At 42.2% G+C, this 25,411-nt stretch overlaps 1 protein-coding gene across 1 annotated transcript; it reads right to left on the bottom strand.

The window, feature by feature from the left end:
- Positions 1 to 20,045: 20,045 nt before the first annotated feature.
- LOC123452468 lies at positions 20,046 to 24,235 on the bottom strand. The gene is made up of 6 exons (XM_045129120.1): positions 23,376 to 24,235; positions 21,764 to 21,796; positions 21,521 to 21,664; positions 21,336 to 21,428; positions 20,628 to 20,776; positions 20,046 to 20,375 (listed from the first exon to the last, which is right to left on the bottom strand). Exons 1-5 carry the CDS (start codon positions 23,880 to 23,882, stop codon positions 20,633 to 20,635), a joined length of 921 nt encoding a protein of 306 aa, XP_044985055.1. The 5' UTR covers positions 23,883 to 24,235; the 3' UTR covers positions 20,046 to 20,375; positions 20,628 to 20,632.
- Between the last annotated feature and the right edge of the window lie 1,176 nt (positions 24,236 to 25,411).

Here is a 25,411-nt window from a genome sequence, read left to right as displayed (position 1 = left end):
ATAGACTGAGACGGAGGAAGTATTGTACTTAGTGAGAATAAATACAGCGTATTACAGGCGGAAATAATTCGGTTTAACTGAGTTTTGGTTATGTCTCATTCATCTTTATAGCATTGAATGTGATACTTTAAGAGCAATTTCAACCGGACGCATGTTTTGTACGCGTTTTATTTGTTTGGGTCAGCATATACACCCGATTTTTCCTTTGAGTCAGCCAACACGTTTCCCATTTTTCGTCCGCGCGACAGGCTTGCAATCATTTTTTATCGTTTCGTTAAGAATCACATAAAGTTTAATTTTAGATTAACAAATGTTCAATACAAAACATTGCATAGTTCAAGAACTGCATAAATATCTCATAGTTTAACATTAAATTGTCTCAAATACATTTAAAATAAAAGGTTGTCGATACATTTATTGGTTGCCGACATGAATCCATATATGCTCAACCAAATTATTTTGCAGTTGCACGTGAGTTTCTCAATCACACATCTTATGATGAAACTCGACGAACTGTGCAAATGTTGTCGCTCCCCCATGCTCACACACAACATTGTCATCCTGAAATTAAAACCCTTGATCATAGAGACGGTTTGGGCGCTCATCCTCTACGATCATGTTCTGCATGATCACACAAGCTGTCATCATCTCCCACAACTTTTTGGTGCTCCAAGTTCTAGCAGGATACCGAACGACCATGATCTAAAGACTATCGTTGAGTGTCAAACGCGCTCCGACTGGCCTAAGTGGAAGGATGCAATACAAACAGAAATTGTCTCACATAACAAAAGAAAGGTATTCACAGAAGCAATACCGACACCTCCCAATGTTTCCCCTGTCGAATACAAATGGGGTTTTCTTCGAAAACATAATGAGAACAATGAGGTGGTGAGATATAAAGCAAGGCTTGTAGCAGAAGGGTTCATGCAGAGACCCGACATTGATTTCAATGAGACATATTCTCCTGTAATGAGTGTAACCACTTTCCGATACCTTATATCTTTGGGAGTGCAAAATCATCTATCTATGCAGTTGATGGATGTCATGACCGCATATCTTTATGGGTCACTATATTCGGACATGTATATGAAGGTTCCCGATGGAATCTCAATCCCCAATTCAAGCGCAAAACACAACATGTATTGTGTAAAACTGAATAAGTCATTATATGGCTTAAGGCAGCCGGGACGGATGTGGAACAACCGACTAAGTGAGTTCCTTCTACAAAAGGTTACTCCAATACTAGTGATTGCCCATGTGTCTTTATCAAAAAGTATTCTACAAGATTTTGCATCATTTCAGCGTATGTCGATGACCTCAACATCATCGGTAACACACAAGACATTGATGAAGCACACAATCACCTAAAGATCGAATTTGAGATGAAGGATTTGTGTAAAACCAAATTTTGCTTAGGTATTCAACTTGAGCACCTTCCCTCACGAATCATGGTACACCAAGCTGCCTATATCTAGAAAATATTGGAGAAATTCAATATGGTCAAATCCTACCCCATCTAAAACACCCATGGTGGTTCATTCTTTAGACGTAGAGAAAGACCCATTCAAGCCAAGGGATGCTGGAGAAGAATTATTGGGACCCGAGGTTCCATATCTCACTGCCGTTGGAGCACTCATGTATCTTGCAAATTGCACGGGACCTAACCTCGCATTTGCACCGAATCTACTCGCTAGACATAGCGCAACTCCCACCAAACGCCATTGGTCTAGAGTGAAAAATATCTTTCAATATATCCTAGGCACAAAGGATATTGCCCTATTTTTTTAGTTCCAGAGAAATCAAGACTCTAATATGATTGAATACGCCGATGCTGGCTAGTTATCTGATCCCCATAATGCTAGACTTTGTGTTTCTACATGGTGGAACCATCATATCATGGAAGTCTTCAAAACAGACTCTCATGGCAACATCTACCAATCATTCTGAAAAAATCTCATTATTTGGGGCATCACGTGTATATGTATGGCTTCGCAAAATGATAAACCACATACAACAGTCATGTGGAATTGGTTCTACTGAATCACCTACCGTTATATATGAAGATAATGCGGCTTGTGTTGCACAGATGAAACATGATACATCAAGGGTAATATCACTAAGCATATTTCTCCTAAATAGTTTTTCCCCGTGCTCTTGAGAAAAATGGAGAAATAAACATCTTGCATGTTAAATCATGTGAAAGCTTTGTTGATTTATTTACCAAGTCCCTATCAAATTCTACATTTTAGAATATATTCATGCAATTGGTATGCGACGATTTCGGGACTTGCAAGTTTAAGGGGGAGTATCCCCCTGAACTATTCATGTTCAAAACGTCATATTGCACTCTTCTCTTTGTGAGTTTATGTCTCAGATTCTCATGGAGGATTTCAATGCAGATATTTTGGAAGAGAATCCTTTCGAGATGATGATACTACCATGGACAATCTTGGAGATGATTATTCTACCTGGACAAGCGTGTGAAGATTATACATAGACAAGCGTTGATTAGGAGGAGTGTTGTGATTAATTAGCTCATCCTCTTCGATCATGTTGTGCATGATCACACAAGGTGTCGTCACCTCCCACAACTTTTTGGTGCTCCAAGTTCTAGCAGGATACCGAACGTTGCCCCATCGAGATTGAAGAATGCTAAAGGCTCGCTCTACATCCTTTCTAACACTCTCTTGCTCTTGGGAAATCTCTTTCTCTTCTTTTCTACATGGTTAGAGATTATCTTAACAAGAGTAGACCACTGTTGATAGATACCGTTAGCTAGATAGAATCCATTATTGTATTGGTGGTCATTAATATCAACATTGACCTCCCAGCAATTGCCTTTTCCCATCCTAGCAAACACTGGAGAGCGCTGGAGCACATTGATATCGTTGTGAGATCCATCCATGCCGAAGAAAGAGTGCCAAATCTAGAGATCTTGGGAATTCATAGCCTCAAGTATGACAGTGCAAGCTCGGACATGGCCCTCATACTGCTCCTGCCAAGCAGAAGGGAAGTTTTTCCACTTCTAATGCATACAATCTATGCTACCAAGCATCCCCAGGACCGCCCTGCTAGCATTCATCGCCAACAACCATGCTATATAAGCAACAATTGGCTCTCTCAAGTACTCCGGTCCAAACACAACTATGACATCTTTGCAAAACCTATACATGGACTCAAGGCATGTGGACTCACTCATCCGGACATACTCATCAATGAGATCACCGGGAACATACGTACTTGCTCATATCAATCAAATATACACTACATACTTCAGGTTTCGTCGATCGTTGGGGGGGGGGGCAGGCCTCTGCTTGCCCCTGTCTCCGCTCTTGGGTGGAGTACGATAACTATTTCGAGTGCAAGACGGATGCCCTTGTAAGACTCGGAGAGACTTACAAGGATATCAAATCATGCATATAAGAAATCAACAAAGACTCAAATATAATTCATATATAATATGATCACAAATCCACAATTCATCGGATCTCGACAAACACACCGCCAAAGAGGATTACATCGGATAGATCTCCATGAAGATCATGGAGAACTTTGTATTGAAGATCCAAGAGAGAGAGGAAGCCATCTAGATACTAACTATGGACCCGTAGGTCTGAAGTGAACTACTCACGAGTCATTGGAGAGGCGATGATGTTGATGTACAAGCCCTCCAACTCCAAAGTCGCCTCCGGCAGGGCACCGGGAAGGGTCTCCAGATGAGATCTCGCGGAAACGGAAGCTTGCGGCGGCGGAAAAGTGTTTTCGTGGATGCCCTGATTTTTTCTGGGATTTTAGGGAATATATAGGCGAAAGAGCTAGGGCAGAGGAGCTCCAGGGGGCCACAAGCCTGGTAGCCGCCGCCCCCTGGTGGCGGCTACAGGGCTTGTGGGCCCCCTGTGGCTCTCCTCCCTTGGCCCTCAAGTCCCCCGATCTTCTTTTGTTCTGGAAAAATTTATTTCGGGGATTTTATTCCGTTTGGACTCCGTTTCAAAATCACATCTGAAAAGAGTCAAAAACACAGAAAAAACAGGAACTGGCACTTGGCACTGAATTAATAAGTTAGTCCCAAAAAAAGATATAAAAGGTGTATAAAACATCCAAAGTTGACAAGATAACAACATGAAACCATAAAAAATTATGGATACGTTTGAGACGTATCAAGCATCCCCAAGCTTAACTTCTGCTCATCCTCAAGTAGGGAAGTGATAAAGAATGAATTTTTGATGCTTTCATGCTAGCTACCTAGCATAGATGTCCTTTGTAACTCCTCTTATGTGACGTGAATGTTCAGATCCATTAGATTCAAAACAATAGTTTGCTATTGACATGGAGACAATAATAATTCAAGCAAACTAGCAAGGTAATCATGAACTTTCAAAATAACAAGGCCAAAAGGAAGTTATCCCTACAAAATCATATAGTCTGGCCATGCTCTATCATCCTTGCACAACGAATTTAAATCATGCACAACCTCGGTATTGGCCAAGTAATTGTTTTCACACCTTTACTTTCTCAAACCTTTTCAACTCTCACGCAATACATGAGCGTGAGCCATGGTTTTAGCACTATAAGTGGAATAGAGTGTGATGGAGGTTGCAAGACAAACAAGGAGAAGATGGTCACATTAACTAGGCATATCAATGAGCTGTGGAGATGCTCATCAATAGATATCAATGTGAATGAGTAGGGATTGCCATACAAATGATGTAATAGAGCTAAGAGTATGTGAAAGCTCTTAAAGAAAACTAGTGGGTGTACATCCAACTTGCTTGCTCACGAAGACCTAAGGCAATTTTGAGGAAGCCTATCATTGGAATATACAAGTCAAGTTATATAATGAAAATTTCCCACTAGCTATATGGTGGTGACAAAACGAGTGTCTCTCAATCATGAAGATCATGGTGCTTAATAAGCACAAGTGTGGAAGGATAGTAGCATTGTCCATTCTCTCTTTTCTCTCATTTTTTTGGTGGGCTCTTTGGCCTCTTTTTTCTTTTTCTTTTTTTTTCTTTTGGTGGGCATCTTTGGCCTCTTTTTGTATATGGGCTTCGTTGGCCTCTTTTATTTCCTCACATGGGACAATGATCCATCAATGATAATCATCACACTTACAACCCGAAACTTAGAGCAATGATGACTCTATATGGAATGCCTTCGGTAGTGTACTGTAACAATGATCTAGCATGACATAGACATCAATGGAAACATCATGCTAGCTATCTTACGATCATGCAATGGCAATGTAGGAGTGGTGGCACATGTCATGGTGGTAGTTGGATGGCAATATATCTCGGAATAGCTTTGAAAAAGCCATAGTAGGTAGGTATGGTGGCTGTTTTGAGGGAGGCTATTGGTGGGTTTTGTGCACCGGCGAAAGTTGCACGACACTAAAGAAGATAATGATGGTGGAAGGTGAACGTGCATCTAAACCATGGACTCAAAATTAGTCATGAAGAACTCATATACTTGTTGCAAAAGTGTTAGTAGTAATCGAAACAAAGCATTCTACGCATACTCCTAGGGGAAGGGTTGGTAGGTATAAACCATCGCGCGATCCCGACCGCTACACAAAGGATGACAATCAATAAATTAATCATGCTCAAACTTCATCACATAGCGGTTCACCATACGTGCATGCTACGGGAATCACTAACTTCAACACAAGTATTTCTAGATCCACAACACCTTACTAGCATAACTTCAATATTACCACAACCATAACTCAAAACTAATTGAGATGAAGCAAACTTCTCTAACTATTCAATGCACATGAAGGTGGAAGTTTTCATATCCCTTTGGATAACTACCCCTTTTGAGAATACTTTCATAGCATAGATCAACTACCAAGCCACACGCTTCCGTGCTCTAAAAGATATAAGTGAAGCACATAGAGCAAAATCAACTAGCTCAAAAGATATAAGTGAAGCACATGTGAGCTGAATTGTCTAACCAAAAGATATAAGTGAAGCTCGACAAAATCACGGTGAGTGCACGTCTCTCTCTCTAGGTGTGCAGCAAGGAAGATTGTGACAAAAAAAAAAGACTCCTACGATACAAGACGCTCCAAGCAAAACACATAACATGTGGTGAATAAAAATATATCCCCAAGTAAAGTTACCGATGGATTAAAGACGAAAGAGGGGATGCCTTCCTGGGGCATCCCCAAGCTTAGGCTTTTACGGCATCCTTGAATCAACTTGGGGTGCCTTGGGCATCCCCAAGCTTGAGCTCTTGCCACTCTTTATCTCTTTGTCCATAAGAACTTCGCCCAAAACTTGAAAACTTCACAACACGAAACTTAAACAGAAACTCGTGATAACATTAGTATAAGAAAACAAACCACCACTTCCTTAGGTACTCTAGAAAACTTAAATTCTACTTATATTGATGTTGGGTTACTGTATTTTCAATATTCCATGGCTAATACCCCCCGATACTATCCATAGTTTCATCAAAATAAGCAACCAACTCAACAAAAACAGAATCTGTTAACAACATACCAGTGTGTAGCAATATGTATACTTCGTATACTTCTGTACTTCAAAAATTCTAAAAAATTACGACAGTCTGAAGAATTTGCGTAGCAATCAGCAGCAAAAAGAATCAACTCAAAAGCTCTTACAGAAAAAGAAAAAAAATCTTTTCGTGAGCAGAAAGTTTCTGCCTTTTCCAGCATGACCAAACGATCATCCCCAAGACTAATCATAATGGTTTTACTTGGAACAAACGCAAAAGAAACACAAAAAACACAATCATAACAGAATTATGAAAGTGTGGAAAACACAAAACAGAAAGAAAAATATAAATTCATTGGGTTGCCTCCCAACAAGCGCTATTGTTTAAGCCCTTAGCTAGGCATTCAATGATGCTCTCACAAACGACAAGAATTGAAGCACAACGAGAGCATCCTAAAGCATGTGAAAATCACATCTAAGTCTAACATACTTCCTATGCATAGGCATTTTATAGGAAAACAAATTTTCAAGACAACCAATAGCTGCCATATGCAAGGAAGAAGAAAGAGACAAGAGCAATCTCAACATCACGAGAGGTGATTTAGTAACATGAAAGTTTCTACCACAATATTTTCCTCTCTCATTACATGTGGGATCATATTCGAATTCAACGATATAGCTATCACATAGGTTATTCTTTTCATGATCCACATGCATGCAAAGTTGACGCTCTTCAAAAATAGTGGGATTATCATCTAAAGTCATGACTTCTCCAAACCCACTTTCAATATTATTGCAAATATCATTTTCATCATGAGGTTTGAACAAATTTTCAAGATCATAAGAAAGATCATCACCCCAATCATGATTATTGCAACAAGTAGTGGACATAGCAAAACTAGCATCCCCAAGCTTAGGGTTTTGCATATTTTTAGCATGATTGTCATTAATAGAATTTATAATGAAATCATTGCAATCATGCTTTTCATTCAAGGAGCCCTCGTGAATCATTTCATAAATTTCTTCATCACGATTTTCAGATTCACGCATCTCAAGCAAAACTCCATAGAGAAAGTCAAGTGCACTCAGCTCACTAGCAATTGGTTCCACATAAGTGGATCTCTTAAAGAGATTAGCAAGTGGATGAGGATCCATATCAATAGATTTTCAGCAAGCGAAGATGCAAGCATATTGAAGGCACATAGCACACAAGCAAAGGAAAGGCAAACGAAAAAGGCAAAGGGCAAAAGAAAACGACAAAGGAGAAAGGCAAAAGAAAACGGCAAAGGAGAAAGGCAAATGAAAACGGCAAATGTGAAGTGGGGGAGAGGAAAACGAGAGGCAACTGGCAAAAAAGGTAAATGCAAGAGATGAGTTTGTGACACCTACTTGGATAGATCTCTCCTTCCCCGGCAACGGTGCCAGAAATACTTCTGCTACTGCAACAAAAGACCTTCCAACGACGCTAGAAACAAGCGTGTTGACGGGAGACTATTCTTGTCTCGATACTCCTCGGCAATGGCACCAGGAATCCTTCTGCTACGGCTACGCCTTTAGGGACTTCCTTGGCAAATATGCAAATGATTCCCCCGTGGCCTTGGAGCCTTGCGCTGGTGTTCCCTCGAAGCGGAAAGGGTGATGTAGCACAGCGGCGGCTAGTATTTCCCTCAGTTTTGAGAACCAAGGTATCGAACCAGTGAAGGATTGCGTCAAGTCACAAGTACCTGCACAAACACAAAGAGCTTGCACCCAACGCTATGAAGGGGTTGTCAATCCCTTATAGATTGTTTGCAAAGTGAGAACTGAAAGCAAAAAGGAAACAAAGCAAAGTAAAAGTGAAAGTGGAGACGATAGTGGTGAATAGACCCGGGGGCCGTAGTGTTCACTAGTGGCTTCTCTCATGAAAGCAAGTAGACGGTGGGTGACCGAATTACTGTCGAGCAGTTGATAGAACCGCGCAAAGTCGTGACATTATCTAAGGCAATCATTATATCTATAGGCATCACGTCCAAAACAAGTAGACCGATACTTTCTGCATCTACTACTATTACTCCACACGTCGACCGCTATCCAGCATGCATCTGGTGTATTAAGTTCATGAGAACAGAGTAATGCCTTAGGCAAGATGACATGATGTAGATGGACAATCTCATATCTATGATAGAAGCCCATCTTGTTACCCTTAATGGCAACAACACGATGCGTGCCTTGCTGCCCCTTTTGTCACTGGAAAAGGTCACCACACGGTATGAACCCAAAACCAAGCACTTCTTCCATTGCAAAAATCATAGATCTAGTTGGCCAAACAAAACCAAAGACTCGGAGGGACTTACAAGGATATCAAATCATGCATTTAAGAAATCAGCAAAGACTCAAATATAATTCATAGATAATCTAATCACAAATCCACAATTCATCGGATCTCGACAAACACACCGCCAAAGAGGATTACATCGGATAGATCTCCATGAAGATCATGGAGAACTTTGTATTGAAGATCCAAGAGAGAGAGGAAGCCATCTAGCTACTAACTACGGACCCGTAGGTCTGAAGTGAACTACTCACGAGTCATTGGAGAGGCGATGATGTTGATGTAGAAGCCCTCCAACTCCAAAGTCCCCTCCGGCAGGGCACCGGGAAGGGTCTCCAGATGAGATCTCGCGGAAACGGAAGCTCGCGGCGGCGGAAAAGTGTTTTCGTGGATGCCCTGATTTTTTCTGGGATTTTAGGGAATATATAGGCGAAAGAGCTAGGGCAGAGGAGCTCCAGGGGGGCACAAGCCTGGTAGCCGCCGCCCCCGTGGTGGCGGCTACAGGGCTTGTGGGCCCCCTGTGGCTCTCCTGCCTTGGCCCTCAAGTCCTTCGATCTTCTTTTGTTCTGGAAAAATTTATTTCGGGGATTTTATTCCGTTTGGACTCCGTTCCAAAATCACATCTGAAAAGAGTCAAAAACACAGAAAAAACAGGAACTGGCACTTGGCACTGAATTAATAAGTTAGTCCCAAAAAAGATATAAAAGGTGTATAAAACATCCAAAGTTGACAAGATAACAACATGAAACCATAAAAAATTATAGATACGTTTGAGAGGTATCCGTGAACGAATTACTGTCGAGCAATTAATAGAACCGCGCGAAGTCATGATGATATCTAAGGCAATGATCATACATATAGGTATCACGTCCGAGACAAGTAGACCGATACTGTCTGCATCTACTACTATTACTCCACACATCGACCGTTATCCAGCATGCATCTAGTGTATTGAGTTCATAACAAACAGAGTAACGCCTTAAGCAAGATGACATGATGTAGAGCGATAAATTCATGCAATAGATATAAACCCCATCTTTTTACCCTTGATGGCAACAACATGATGCGTGCCTCGCTACCCCTTCTGTCACTGGGTGAGGACACCACACGGTATGAACCCAAAACCAAGCACTTCTCTCATTGCAAGAATTATAGATCAAGTTGGCCAAACGAAACCCACAACTCGAAGAGAATTACAAGGATAAGAAATCATGCATATAAGAGATCAGAGGAAACTCAAATAATATTCATAGATAATCTGATCATAAATCCACAATTCATCGGATCTCGACAAACACACCGCAAAAGAAGATTACATCGGATAGATCTCCATGAAGATCATGGAGAACTTTGTATTGAAGATCCAAGAGAGAGAAGAATCCATCTAGCTACTAGCTAGGGAGCCGAAGGTCTTGGTGAACTACTCACGCATCATCGGAGAGGCAATGGTGTTGATGAAGAAGCCCTCCGTGTCCGAATCCCCCCTCCGGCTGGGCACCAGAACGTGCCCCAGATGGGATCTTGTGGAGACAGAAACTTGCGGCGGTGGAAAAGTATTTTCGTGTCTCTCTCTGGCAGTTTTGGATTTTTTGGGAATTTATAGGCGGAAGAAGTAGAGCAAAGGAGCCACGGGGGGCCCACAAGCCCGGTAGGCGCGCTGTGATAGCCTGGCTTATTAGGGATGATAGACTACTCATATCAATAAGGAATTCCTTCTTTTTCAGGAGTCCATTCGAACAGAACTCTCAGGTTAAGCGTGCTCAACTTGGAGTAGTTCTAGGATGGGTGACCGACCGGGAAGTTCATCCCGGGTGCGCATGAGTGAGGATAAGGTGCGCAGAAAAGACTAGTATTAATATGTGGGGCCAGTCTAGATCCTGCCAGGAGTAACGACCGCTGGCGGGTGTGTCCAGGGCGTTACAAGTTTGGTATCAGAGCCAGGTTCTCGCGGTTACACGGATGTTTAGGGATGATAGTCTAGATCCTACCAGGAGTAACGACCGCCGACGGGTGTGTCCGGGGCGTTACACCCCCCCCCCCCCGCAGGCCGTGGCTAGGGGGCTTGTGGCCTCCCCCGGGGTCCTCTGCCTTGGTTCTCAAGTTCCCTGCGTGTCTTGTGTTACGGAAAAAATCATTCCGAAGGTTTTATTCCGTTTGGACTCCGTTTAATATTCTTCTGTGAAAAGGGTCAAAAACACGGAAAAAACAGGAACTGACACTTGGCACTGAGTTAATAGGTTAGTCCCCAAAAAGATATAAAATGCATACAAAACATCCAAAGTTGACAAGATAATAGCATGGAACTATCAAAAATTATAGATACGTTGCAGACGTATCACTGTGTCCGGCGCCATCATCCTCGTGTCGATCGATCATCTCTTTGTCTAGACCCATGTCGTTATTCCCTGCCATGTGGACGTCCTCATCATCATCTTCACGTATCAAAAGAGTATAGACATCCATGAAACCATTGATCAGCAAGTGGGCCTTCAAACTTCCACCATCAAAAGGGTCGAAAATTACTCCTTCTTTGCATTTTGTACACGGACATCTAATCCGAGTCCGTTTATTTGCATACATGTCCATCACCGTTGATTGCTAGTATCGCTCCACCTTCCTACCATTCACCTTCATGATTGCAAGGTATAACAAGAAAACGGGTCATAAACAAAACGCATGCATAGAAAAATTTGGCATGACCTTGCCTAAAAATAGGACATATCGAGTTTGCTCGAAATTCACTGAAACGGAAATAAATCGACATTTCAGCAAAACATAAGCAACTCACGGGTCATGTCACTCACACAAATCCCTTCATAGCGCAAACACACATATTCCCATTATTGAAATGCACAACTTTTTACTCACCTGTATATATCCCGAGAGACATTGTGCACAACTAAATAAATAGCTAGATCTAGTTGTTGCGAGGAGAGATGACTCTAGCTAACTAGGGGAGAGGGAGAGAGATGACCTAACTAGCTAGATCTATATGTATGGAAGGAGGGAGAACCAAATAAGTGTGGAAGGTAGCTAGAGTAAGAAGGCCATATTTATGGAGGAGAATTAATTATGGTGGAGGGGGCATTAATGAGGAGAGAAAATAGATAGAAGGAAGAGAGAAGAAGGGCAACAATGGTGGAGAAGTAACTTAGAGAGAGGAGAGGAGAAAGGAGGGGAGAGGGCAAAGGGGGGGGAGGAAGGGGGAGAGGGGGTGTGTGTGGGTGAAAAGTTGCCCACAACCACGTGTAGCAGTAGCGCTTTTTGTCAAGCCCGCGCTACTCCTAAGTGGGTGAAATAGCAGTAGCGTTGGTTCCAGAAGGGCACTACTACTATGTCACTTAGCAGTAGAGATTTTCACAAGCGCGCGCTGCTAGTACAACTACTGTCGGTGGCCTCGTTGGATCCGTTTTAGCAGTAGCGCTGCAAATAGTTCGAGCGCTACTGCTAAGGCCATTAGTAGTAGCGCTTAATATTTCCAGCGCTACTGCTACGTAGAAGCAGCGCTGGCTATTTTTCAACGCTACTAATAGGCTCCTACCTATAAGGTTTTTCCTATTAGTGTGAGGGAGTGTTAACAGATTATTTAGTGTAGATATTTACTATAGATATACGAGTAATTTACAAATTAATTCAAATCAGTTTAGTCTTAATCATATGGATTGCAAGAAGGAAAAGTTAGGGTACTCTACCTTCTCTAACTTTCCTTCTCAATGTTAGAGGACCCGGTTTTGTATAGCCCGCTATTTAAAACATTGGTTTTGCATGTTCAGAGAACTAGAGTTTTGCATGTTAAAACCTTGGTTTTTAAAAAAAATTAAATGAGATTTGATTATTTATAGTTGTAAGATATCTACCATATATAATAGAATGGAAATTCTCATGCATTTTTTAGTTTAAAATACTTCAAAATTCAAATTCTTTAGTTAAAAAAATCTGAACTTTTTTCTACAAGTAACCAAGGATGTTTTTATCTACAAGCGATGATGCATGTCCCGCATTCTCGTCTTAGACTCGGCGGCGACAACCAGCTTTAGAGGCGCCATGTTCGGGACTGGGCTCCGCCGGGTTGGCATTGGGAGGTGCTACCTTCTGAGGCACGCAACTTGTTGAGGAATCGGGGTCTTGTCGTCGATCCGGAGCTTCTTTGGTGTCAGTCGCATGGGCCACTATTGGTGCGGATGGAGCGGGCACCCGATGAGGTGGTACGTCGCCGTGTGAGGGAGGAGGACGAACAAGTCCGCTGCTACATGGTTGTGTTAGATGTCAAGTTCTTTAATACCTAGCACAATCTTCAGGATCTCACCCGAGCTATGATCCTGTGATAGTTTCTTCTCTTTAGGTGTCCACCGCTCGCGCCTCAGGAACCACGAGTCAACTGAATTATTTGATAATATTCGAGCTGTATTAGCGATATTATATGATAATATTCTATATGTATTAGTGATAATATTCGATGATGCATTAACTGGATTATTCGAGATGTATTTATGATATAATATGAAGAGTCCCCGACGATCGCCGTTGATATTATATGTATTAGTTATATTATATGATGATCTTGCTAAAAAAATTAATCCTACCCGCCATTTCTTGCCCCTCAGATCCAACCTTGCAGGCGGCTGACTACTATATATGATTCCATTTTTTCATTAAATACTAAAATGTTAATCTTAGAATTAATGAGCATTAAGAAAAAAATTGCCATCGATTTTTTAACCTTAGAATCATGAACAGAGGAAATGGCGTGGTCCAACGATGATAGGATCTCTATGTGCCATTTGTGCTGGGATGAGAAGGGTATATGCGACCGTTATCCTTACCTAGACAACGGTACATCCTTCACCGTCAAGTTACATGATGACTTTGAGATTATTACGGTATGTAAAGACGACATATATTTTTTCTCTAATTGACCTTTATTTTTCTTTTATACAATTCGACTAGTGCGTTCCTTGCCATGCAAGATTCATTGTCTTGGACAAGTTTCATTTCAAAGAGAAGATAGTACATATCCTAAGATAGCTCACCTAAGAATGAAGCATTTCACTTTTGTTGTTAAGGTAAAAAATGAAGAAGATCACACATATTTTGGTTGTTCTAATTGGAGTGCATTTTGCAAGGCGTATGGGTTGGATGAGGACATGAACATTACCTTCGACTTGTTAATGACGATGTTCGTGATAATAATATAGAAATTTGGGTGCATGCGGAGGATGAGTTGATTCTAGTTCTACGTGCAGGCGCGTTTGTCAGTAGATTTGTTAAGTAATTTATATTGATTATTAAAAAGTATGTGGTACTCATCCCGACTAAATTTCTTTATTTTCAATTATTATCTTATTTCCGTGTTACAAGAACTACAAGACAGATAATAGATCAAACCTACTACAGTTATGGCTCCGAGCTTACTTGGTTGGAGAAAAATCATCTCATCTCATTTATTCATGATGTTGAGTATCATGCTAAATATAACATGACTAGCAACATTTATCATGGATATGTGCCACTAGTGCACCAATTGACCCCTTAAAACATCACTTCAGGCAACTTTGTAAGATTTGTTTTACCATTGCGTCACTGGTCCATCTTTTTCATACATTGTTCTTAAGAAAAACTAGTTTAGCTAACTATGTTATCATTACTTATGTTATTCAACACATACTCCCGCGAGAGACCGTGCCTAAATGAATGTTTGCCACCGGTGATTTACATATGGTTAGCTTACGACCAATGTGGATGAGTTACCCTGATAAATACAGAATATCTCAAAGTGAAGAAACCCTGAGAATCAAAGGATGGAGCAAGGCAATGAAAGCATCCGTGCAACCACTTGGACACAATATCTTGATTGAAGGAGATAGGTTGATCACGCCACAAGTTGGAGATAGGTTGGTCTGTATTCTTCAACATGGAGATGCAGGAGTTTACCTTTTTATGCTATTTTACCTAGGAGAGCAGTAGTTAGTGTTTCTAACTTGTGATAACTTGATGTGGGATGTTGGATGTTGGATGTTATTTGTACCGATGTTGGATGTTTTATGCTATTTGTATCGATGTTGGATGTTGTTCTTCCATTATTTATACTGATGTTGTATATCAATATATGTAACGCGTCGATTGACCCACGTGTTCATGGATAAACCCCCATTTAAAAAAACTACAACGCCTGGCAGGTGCTGACGCGTGGCTGTCTTTTAGTCCCGGTCGGTGTTATCAACGGGGACTAAAGGTCTCCCTGCCTGGGCGCCCTACACCGGTCACATGGAGCTCCTTTAGTCCCGGTTCGTAATACAACTCGGACTAAAAGTAGGGGCCCTTTTCCCGGTTGATTAGTCTCGATTGCAGAACCGGGACTAAAGGCCCTTAGGAACTGGGACCAAAGCCGTGTTTTCTACTAGTGTACCATGAGAGCTACCTGGTCTAGGGGAGGGGAGTATTTCTTTGTCGGCCAGTTTCTTGGACGATGCCCGCAAGTTGTTTGACAGTTTTCCCCAAAGATACAAATGGACTTCGTCGACAAGTTCTTTTTCCACAACTTCCTATGCGACTCCGATAATTCCTCATCCGACGATGAGGAGATGGTGACTGCTGTATTGGTTGTACATTTCGGGGATCAATCCGAGGGCACCTGCATTGAATCGCAACCGAGAGACTGGCCATTTTCTTCTCTGGAAGGACTATTTTGAGACACCCAACCCACTCTTCAAACATCACCAATTCCAACGCTATTTACGCATGGCTAGGCATGTTTTTAACCGTATTCTGGAGGGGTGATTGGGTACGATAAGTATTTCGATGCAAGGAGGATGTCCTTGGAAAGATTGGCTTCTCCTCTTATCAGGAATGCACTACAGCTATCCGGATGCTTGCATATGGAGTTTCTGGTGATCTCATTGATGAGTATGTCCGTATGAGCGAGTCAACGTGCCTAGAATCCATGTATAGGTTCTGTAGGGCTATGATTGCAGTGTTTGGCGTGAGTACTTGCAAATGTTGCGGATAATGCCCGACTGTTGGCGATGAATGCTAGCAGGGGCATTCTGGGGATGCTTGGTAGCATTGATTGTATGCACTGGCAGTGGAAAAACTGCCCTTCTGTTTGGCAGGGACAGTACAGGGGCCACGTCGAAGCTTGCACTGTCATACTCGAGGCCGTGGCATCACAACATCTCTGGATATGACACTCTTTCTTCAGCATGACCGGATATCACAATGATATCAACGTGCTTCAATGATCTCCGATGTTTGGAAGACTTGCGGAAGGCAATAGTCCGAAGGTCAATGTTGAGATCAACGGCCACATGTATGAAAATGGATACTACCTAACTCATGGTATCTACCCTCAGTGGACTACACTTGTGAAGACAATCTCCGACCATGTAGGAGAGAAAAGAAAGAGATTTGCACAAGAACAAGAGTGTTAGGAAGGATGTGGAGTGGGCCTTTGGTGTCCTGCAATCTGTATGGGGCATCGTTCGGTATCCTACTAGAACTTGAAGCACCAAAAAGTTATGGGAGGTGATGACAACTTGTGTGATCATGCATAACATGATCGTTGAGGATGAGCATCCGGAACGTATCTAAGATAAAGGTTTCAGTTTCAAAGTGACAATGTAGCCCATGAGCATGGAGGAGCGGCAACGTTTGCGCAGTTCATCAAATTCTTGATTGGAAAAACTCACATTCAGCTGCAAGATGATTCAATTGAGCATATTTGGGCTCATGTTAGCAACGAATAGATGTATTAGTCTATTTTATTTGAGACAATTTAATTTCTATTTGGTTTATAAACTACGTGATGTTCTTACTCGGTTTTGGAACTATGATATCTTTCGGAGACAATTTAACTTCCATTCCTCTTGTCATTGATGATGAGTTTTCTGAAGCTATTTATTTGTTTAACCCAAAGCAATCACTACTGCTCGTTCACGTAGTCGATAACCACAAAAAGGGTTACGATCATTGCGATCTCTGTGCAGATACGATTCAGTTGAGCAAAAGGAGGATGGCATGCCATTTGCTCCGATGCAGATTAATGTATTTCTCCTCCCTCGTATCTGTATTATCTTGCAGAGATACAGTGACGGCACACCGAACTTGGATGCATCTGTCGACGGCTTTCATGAGTGACTAATCGGGGTAAACAAATCGTTTTATAGGGAGGTATTAAATGAGATGGTCTTGGCCTTCTCGTCTGGTGGGCGGCAGATGAAGAAGAGGGCGAGGGAGAGGGTGAAGCTGCAGGCGAAAACATCAGCCTTTTAGTCCGAAAACAGTATACTGTTTACAAGAAATTCAATTTTGAACAAACGAAAATATACTGTTTACAAGAAATTCAACAGTACAAATATAAACATGAGCCTTTTAGTCCGGAAACAATACAAATAGATTGTTTACAAACAACAATATATTGTTTTTAAGTAATTCACAGTACAAATATACTGTTTACATTCATATTCATAAGAAATTCAGACATGCCATTCATCACTATTTAGATTCACACAACCCACTTCATCACAAGTAATGCAGAAGTACATGGTTTAAAGTTCCAGTACCACTTTTCAATGAATTCAGTGAGCTCTTAACAACAATTTAGTGCCATTTGATTTGTACACTTAGGCCCCAAAAGACGACTATAGTTAGCCCAAAATACTATACTTAACTATGTCCAAAATACTTCTAGCGAGCTTGCATGCTAGAACAGATCATCCTCATCACAAGGCGGAGCTGTCAAGAGCTGGGTGAAACTCATGATAGCATTGCACTCTTGGGGCTGTACATCATCCTTCTTATTTTTGTACACACCATCCTTCTTTTTTTGCACACCATCCTTCTTCTTTTTTGGCTGCCAATGAAAAGTATAGTAATTAGTTTACAAATGAAGAATAAAAACATATCATTCATAGCACTAGTGGCATTGAGTATCTCCTGTATGTAAGTGCAACGGAGGCAAGTGCATTGGCCAATAGCAAACAACACTATGAGGAGATGGCTGCTCCATGTGCCATATTGTGAAATTGATGAGACAAATCCCTATACCGAAGTTGAGCTTCAAGTTTTGGATTTTCTACCACTTCCATTCCTTCCTTATCTTGTATACTTCCATTGCGAGCTTCTCTAGTCCATCTCTTCAAGACATAATGTGTCGGCAATGTCTTTATATTCATCAAATCAAGGACTTTTAGACCATGTCCACACAATATTCCCGTCCTATTGAACATTCCACAACTACATGAAACCGTTTTGGTCAAAGGATCACCTATCACTATGCGCTCCTCCTCAAACTCTAAATCACCATGCAAACTCGCAATAGCAACGACAAATCTGTTATTTCCATCCAATACTCTACAACATGCAGCCGTTGATCTTTCATACTCACCTTGGAAAGCTTCAAATATAATCGAAGTGTACACTTTGCTTGCTTCCACCAACATAGGAGTGTACATCTTAATTCTTGGTATATATTTTCTTGCATTGAATTCAGGTTGCAATTCCTTTGTTCGTTTTACTTCCACCGTCCTCTCAAAATGCATCAAATGAAACAATCATCCGAACTTTACAATTTGTTCTTGTTTCGGCTCTAATGCACTTCGGCTCGTGATCTATTTGACTTTTTCTTCGAATGCCTTCATTGGAACAAACAAACCTGCATGAAGTGATTGTTCCATCAGTTCTACTTTTGATGGTATTTCTTTTCCTCACATCAAAGCCTATTTGACCTCCATATTGCAGCCAGAACTCCCAAGCCTCATCCGAATTTCTGAACCGCATACCAACTTCGGGTATCCTGTTGCCAATCGATCCCATCGCACAACACACGGTTCTGCCAAATTCCACGGTGTATACAAATTAGTGGAACAAGATAGAAGCTAACTGAAATTACAAAGTAGTATACAAGTGCTGTCACATTTCTGAATAGAATTACAAGTGTAATAGTAGTATACAAGTGCTGCCAAATTTCTGAATAGAATTGTTCAGGAATACTCGCTGCCAAATTTCTAAATAGAATTATGCGGAATTACTCACTGCAAGTGATGTAGTATACAAGTTATAGAATTATTCAGAAATGTAGTGCTGACTCAAAACCGCACTCCTATGTTAAAACCGGACACAAAGCTCAGCAGATTCAGAGAATATAGTGCTGACTCAAAGCTGGCCCCACCTCTGGCAATAATGGAATAAGAGAGAGAGAGGGAACCTGAGAAGTGGTTGCTGACGATGATGAACGGTCCGCTGCTCGCGGCGGCGCTCGTCCCCGGCTCCCGCGGCGGACGGCGCTCGTCCCCGACCCACGGAGGCGTTTGGCCCTGGTTCCCGCGGCGGACGGCGCTCGTCCCTGCCTCTCCTCAGTGGCGACGGCGGCGACGGCGGGCGGCAACCGCGGGTGGCGACGGCAGCGGCGGCCGGCCGCGAGACGAGGAGACGCCGGCGAATCGCCCCGCCAAAGCCCGCCTTTTCCCTGCTTTCCCCGTCAGATTTTACCGCCGACGCGCTGACCTGGTCTGTGTTCTCTGTCTGGAAGTTGTTTTGCCTTGAGAAAATGTGGTCCGTTGGATTCAGGCTGGGCGGTGGATGGGAGGCTGCGAGGCAGACGGTGACATTCCGTTTGCATGTCTGATCTGTGTCCGTCTACGAGAGAGGTATCGAGGACAAAACAACACTTTTGGCCAGTCTCCGCCTACCTTCACCCAATCCTCCTTATCCACAAACACACACCTCACTCATTCCCCTGTGAACGATAGCCGGCGGCGCAATCCTTTTGCTTCCTCTTCCCGTCCTTGGTGGCTGGGCCTTGAGCATCTCAGCCATCTGGTCTGCAGCTCCTCCTTGTCCTCCTACTCTAGCGGCAGCTCGCAGAGCCCAAGGGGACGGCGTCGGATGTAGTGGCGAGACATGGATCTCCGCCTCTCCGGCATCGACGGTGACTCAATCCGCGGCATTGGCTGCCGGCGGCGGTTATGGATGTGCCCATCCTCCTGCACATGCTCATGTTTTTCTTGCCTCAGACTGCCCAAATCATTGTGGAGCACGGCAAAACTCGTCCACCGTCGCACTTGACAGCCACTGTGATGGGTTTCAATACAATTCCATGTTGAAACAAAAAAAAACCCAGGTATTATTCATTGCCTTTATTCTTACTTTTTTGTTCTGGAGTAGGAGTGTTACTGAAGCAAGTACTACTACCTTAGGATTACGAAATCAGTTACCAAATAAAGCAGGCAATTTGTTCATCCCCATTACTTATTTTTTTACGTCAGTACAGTTAAACAAAACACTATCTCAAAAAGGCGCTACCTCAGAATTACTGTTGATCGTGATCACATCACATCTCAAATCGTTCATAAGTTCCGACCAGTCATATCAACCCCATTCAAATCGTAAAACACACACTGAATTGTGGCATAATCATAGTCAAAATCAGTCAAACGACTGTAATAGACACTGAATCTGCTCAGGGGAAAAAATAATCAAGGAAACAAATTGCTAAGGGAAATAAAGTCTTTAAGTTCAGTTGCAATTTTTTCTTCAACCCACTGCGTAGAGCCTCATCTCACTTCGATTTCACGAATGTTATATCCCCACGAGAGCACATCATATAGGGTTCTCTGCAGTCAGAATAGCAGCGGTTAGTACATTCACTCATACATAACCAGTGACATTAAACATAATGAAAACAGTGCTCATGCAAAATTATATTCTCCTACATTATCCCAATGTTCGAACATTATAAAGGGCAACATATGACAATTCAATGAACTATCCTAATTCGTTACTGTCTCTTTGTCCACTTCGTCTGAAAGAAAGCAAAATTCATATAATCTCAGATAACCCAGAATGTAAACAAGTAGGAAGCTTACTCTGCCTACACAGTTTCCATGGGCTGACTCTGGCCTCTCTGAGTCCCTCGCACTTTCTTGAATTTAGCAATTATACATTCAGGTCGGCTTAGATTTCCCAGCCACTGTGTCGCTTTCTTGAACATAGTCTTTATGCGCTTAATCACCATCTGAAAGAGAAAAAAAGAATCAAAGGACATATGTATGATACCTTACTACTTTTTAATTTGAAATCATCAGTCGTGATCAAGAGGCATTGTACCTCTGTCGGCTGAAAGTAATTCAGCCAAATGACCACCGTCATGCACAAGACGACACATGCAAAAGGCCATACAACTGATTTGGAAACACCTCTACAAACACACAGTGTTATAAATGGTGCTGCGCACAACCACAGAAGTATTAAAAGCTGCACTATTTGTAGGACTTTGAATCCAAGATTTTCAGGCAATGCTCCCTCCTTGAAGCTTGAAGCAGGACCTATCAGAATAAGGCTGATGATGGTCACTACAATGTGTGCTGTGGGAATGATGTCCTTCCAAGTGCCAAAATTTGCATTTGAGCAAAATAAAGTCCAATTAGGAATGAGAAACCCTGAGCAAGCAAGTGAGGCGATCGCAGTGTTCAAGACAAAACCATGCCTACCCTGAGTTCAGACAAAGCAGTAAGAAAAATTGGCGCAGCTACAGAGCTTTTGGTATAGTCTAATGCCAGGGAAAGGATAATCACCTTCATTTTCTTCTCATTCTCATCAGAATCATTTTCATCATCAGGAATGCCTATGTCAACATGATGAATTGGACTGTTGGTTGCTCTCTTTCTCTGAATCAACAAAACAATACGTCAGAGAGCAAAAATAAAACTAGGAAGATACGGACAGGGAGAGGAAAGAAAACGACGCAAGTTGTTGTCACCATTGTTTCCGTCCCAGTGTTTTTATAAGAGTAACTGCTCATAGAATTTGTAGTGCTATTCAGAACAGTCGGAATTACTGCATGTTTCTCATCATTTTTGCCATTGCAGCTGCTTGGCTCAGCTCCCACAGGATTGATAGCATCCTGTCGAGCATTAACGAGTTGGTAAGGCACAATGTCATTGTGTTCATGACATTGGTGCAACAATAAGGGAAATAATCAAAGGGAAGTGGGAGCATATACCATGCCACTGGAAGGTTGACACTCGACATTGTCCTGATAAAAGAAAAAAAAGTAGCATCTTTTAGTTTATGACAAAGCGTCGCAAGCCAAAAACAAGGAAGAGCAAGAAAATTTGTAGTAGACACTCCAACAGTATATAAGTTTATTCATAAATAAACACCACAAATTACATAAATGTATACAAGTGGCTGAGCTTGATGAAAATGTTGTGGGGGCAGGAAAACAACCTATATATGCTTAACCTTGGAAGCAGTTAGGTCACTGCAGGGAGTTAGTGATGGTGATCCTATGCATGAGCTAAAGAGAGTATGTTTGATTTGAAGTTGTGCTAAGCACAGTGAGAGGTGGTAACATTCTCAAAGATGAATCCATTCATCTGCTTCCAGATGTCCCAGGCTGCAATGTGATGGCGTTTTCCATGAAGTCAGGGCGGTTGAAATTGGTTCTGGTCTCGATCAAATCTGCAAGGCTGTGCTAGTGCCCCAGTTCGTGCGGATGCCCTCGACATAATAATATATATATATAAGACTCGATCAAACAATTGGAGGACCCAGGGCAACTGGCATTGAGGTGAAATTCCTGTACATAGAGGGGAGCGCTGAAGATGTGCAACAATCTGGCGACAGAAGATGCAGATGTGATGAATGAGTCTTACTGAGTGTAATGTGATGTAGAATTTCTGAAGTTTAATGCATATGCCACGGTTGGCTGAATATGGTTTTCCCTGGAGGAGCATTTATCTATTCTTCAGCTAAAGCTGTATGCACCAGTAGTGCAGCACAATGCTAATTTTCAGTTAAAATTTGTATGCATTGGTAATGCGATACAAAACTACTCCTTTCATTTTTAAACATAAGTCTTTTTAAAAATTTCACTACGAACTATATATGGATGTACTATAAAGACATGTTTTAAAGTGTGAATTCACTCATTTTATTTCGAATGTAGTCCGTAGTGAAATATCTAGAAAGACTTATATTTAGAAACGGAGGGAGTAATTTTCAGTGAAGTTTGGAACTGGATCATTGTTTGATATCATTTCCTTTTTTGCATCTAAAACAAGCATGCTTGGTTAGGTCAAGTCGCAAATGATAGCTTAACGTGCTTTGGGAAGTTACTGTCTGATGTGACTTCTATTTGACTCGGCTGAATTCGGGAAGGCTACAAACGGCACCTGTCAGCCGGGTGCTCGTGTGAACAGAATAAGGTGGTGTTTGTTTTTAAGGGATTAGACTTTTCTTTTAGTATCAGGGATTAAATAAAAAAGTCCTTTCAGTAGAGTTTTTTTTTTATTAAGGAAAAGTGCATTCCTTTTGATTACAAAGGACTAAAAGGGATTTTTTAGTCTAGTCCCTGTAAACAAATAAGCCTTTAATGTGACAACATACGAGGGCACACAGCATGCTAAATCAAACAGACCTATTCGAAAAAAATAATTAAAAAAAATCAAGCAGACCTGACCGGGATCAAATCAAGGCTCTCAAATTTCAACCGAATTCCAAAAAAGAACAAAGAGGGAGCCACTAAGCTCACTTTGACTCGCGCAAATATGTGATTCCATTTCGGCATTCCAAACAGCTGAAACACTGAAGTGCAGTCTTTTCTGGCGTACCTTGGCGAAGATGCCGATCAAACAGCTCATAGTGGTCAAGAGGTCGTCGGCGAGGAGGTGCTCCTTTGAGGCGCCGCCATGCTGGAGCAGACGGCGGAGCCACTGCACGATACCGTCCAGCTCCAGGAAGCCCTCAATTGGCATGTCGTCTTCGGCCCCATCGCCGGCCATGCTGCCGCCGCCGCCGCAGCCGCCGCCGCCGATGTCGCCTCCACCAAAGGGTAGGTTGGCGTCGCCGCCGCCGATGTTGCTGGACATGCCCCAAGATGCCGGGAGGAAAGGAAACCCGGAGCGGACGGCAGCGCAGGGGCTGGGTTTGGCGGCGGCGCGGATGGTGGGGCGGTCAGGGCTGTGGCGGGTACGGAGGTGAGAGGAGGGCACGGAGACGGGGAAGGGGTGGAGGCGGAGGGAGCGGGAGAGCGTCGAGCCCAAGCAACAGGATACCATGGCCATGGCGGCTGACGATGGGAGGCGGCGTCGAGGCGGCGGTGGCTGTGTAATCCACATGAAGTACGCAGTAGGGAGTATTATATAGGGTCTGGCTAGGACTCAGCTGACTGAGACTTCGCTCTCCTGCCGTTTTGTTGTTTTGAGATTTTTCTGTTATTTTATTTTCTGGCTGCGTCAGCCACATATGGGTCGAACCGACGGAACGAAGTTCGTGGCACGATCATGTTGAATGGTTTTGTGGCATGCGTGTCTTTTCACGTATGGTTTTGTGGCATGCGTCTCTTTTCACGTCATATTTTCTTGTCTTTTCTTCTTGTTAACTTTTTGGTTGTTCCATAATAAATGTAAAAAAATGCTTATATTTATCCTGCATTGAACAAAAACATCTTTGTATTTTAAAAATATGCATCATGCACTCAAAAATAAGTTTGTGTTGTATTTTTAAAAAATATTAAAAATATATTTTAGAAAAACACATTTTTTTGAACGAAAGGGGTTTCCCCCCGGCCCCATTTTTATTTCAAATGAAGCGATTAAAAAAACAAGTAGGGATTTTGAGTGCGAAAAATGTAAATACAATGTGTATTAAAATATTAGTCTTGTATTTTAAAAAGTTGAACTTGCATTTGAAAAAATCGTTGCGTATTTAAAAAAATGTTTGCGTGGGGTAAAAATAAAACAATAAGTTAAATTATTTGCACATGAGGAACGACACATGGAAGTGACCGTGGAGACCCCCCCTCCGACAGTTGTAGTCCGCGTGCGGGGGATTGGGGTACTTGCAGTTGTGTATCTAGTGACAAACATACAACTGTCCCACTCCCGAGACAAAACACCATCGAAGTTGTATTTTCCTTGAAGAGAGTTAGTTGCAGCCGGGAGGACACTTGCAGTTGCGTGTCTACCAGCAGACATGCAACTACCCCACTCCTCCCAACAAAATAATAGCAAGTTACACTTGTGTTGAAGTCATTCAATTCTAGTTGAGGCGACACTTGCAGTTTCGTGCCTAGTGATAGACATGCAATTGCCCAGCTCTCCTCAACAAAAACACCACTAACTCATAGTCACATTAAATACATATCGTTATAGTCCAGGATGACACTTGTCCTTGCATGCCTAGTGCGGGACATGCAGCTATCCTTTCACTGACAAAACACCGATAAGTTGCAGTCGAGGTCAAACTTGTAGTTGTGTGCCTAATGGCAAACATGCAATTGTCCCCTTTCCCCGAGAAACACTACTAAGTTGCGATTACATTATAGACATGCAATTGCAGTTGAGGGTGACACTTACAATTGCATGGATTCTAGTAGACATGCAACTACCCCTCCTCGACAAAACACTACTAAGTTAGAGTCATGTTGAAGACATGCGGTTGCATGTTGTGGACGATAATTGCAGTTGCGTGCCTAATGACGGACATGCAAATGCCCCCCCCCCTACAGACAAAAGAACACTAAGTTACAGTTACGGTAAAGACATGCAGTGTTGAGTTGCGGTTGTGGGCGACCCTTGTAGTAGCGTTCCTCATGGAGGACATGCAATTGCCCCTTTTACCCAACAAAAATACCACATTGTTGCAA

This window comes from Hordeum vulgare, chromosome 5H (genome assembly GCF_904849725.1).
Source record: "Hordeum vulgare subsp. vulgare chromosome 5H, MorexV3_pseudomolecules_assembly, whole genome shotgun sequence".
NCBI lineage: Eukaryota > Viridiplantae > Streptophyta > Magnoliopsida > Poales > Poaceae > Hordeum > Hordeum vulgare.
The sequence above is the reverse complement of the archived record's forward strand: the minus strand, read 5'-3'. Positions and strand labels throughout refer to the sequence as shown.

Bases quoted from the DNA above. Each gene is read 5' to 3' on its own strand.
- LOC123452468 (XM_045129120.1), bottom strand. From the start codon at position 23,882: ATGTGGATTACACAGCCACCGCCGCCTCGACGCCGCCTCCCATCGTCA. The intron at 21,665-21,763 runs GTATATGCTCCC...AATGCTCGACAG, and splicing joins GTCAACCTTCCAGTGGCATG to GATGCTATCAATCCTGTGGG. The intron at 20,777-21,335 runs GTGATTATCCTT...TTTCTCTTTCAG, and splicing joins AGAATGAGAAGAAAATGAAG to ATGGTGATTAAGCGCATAAA.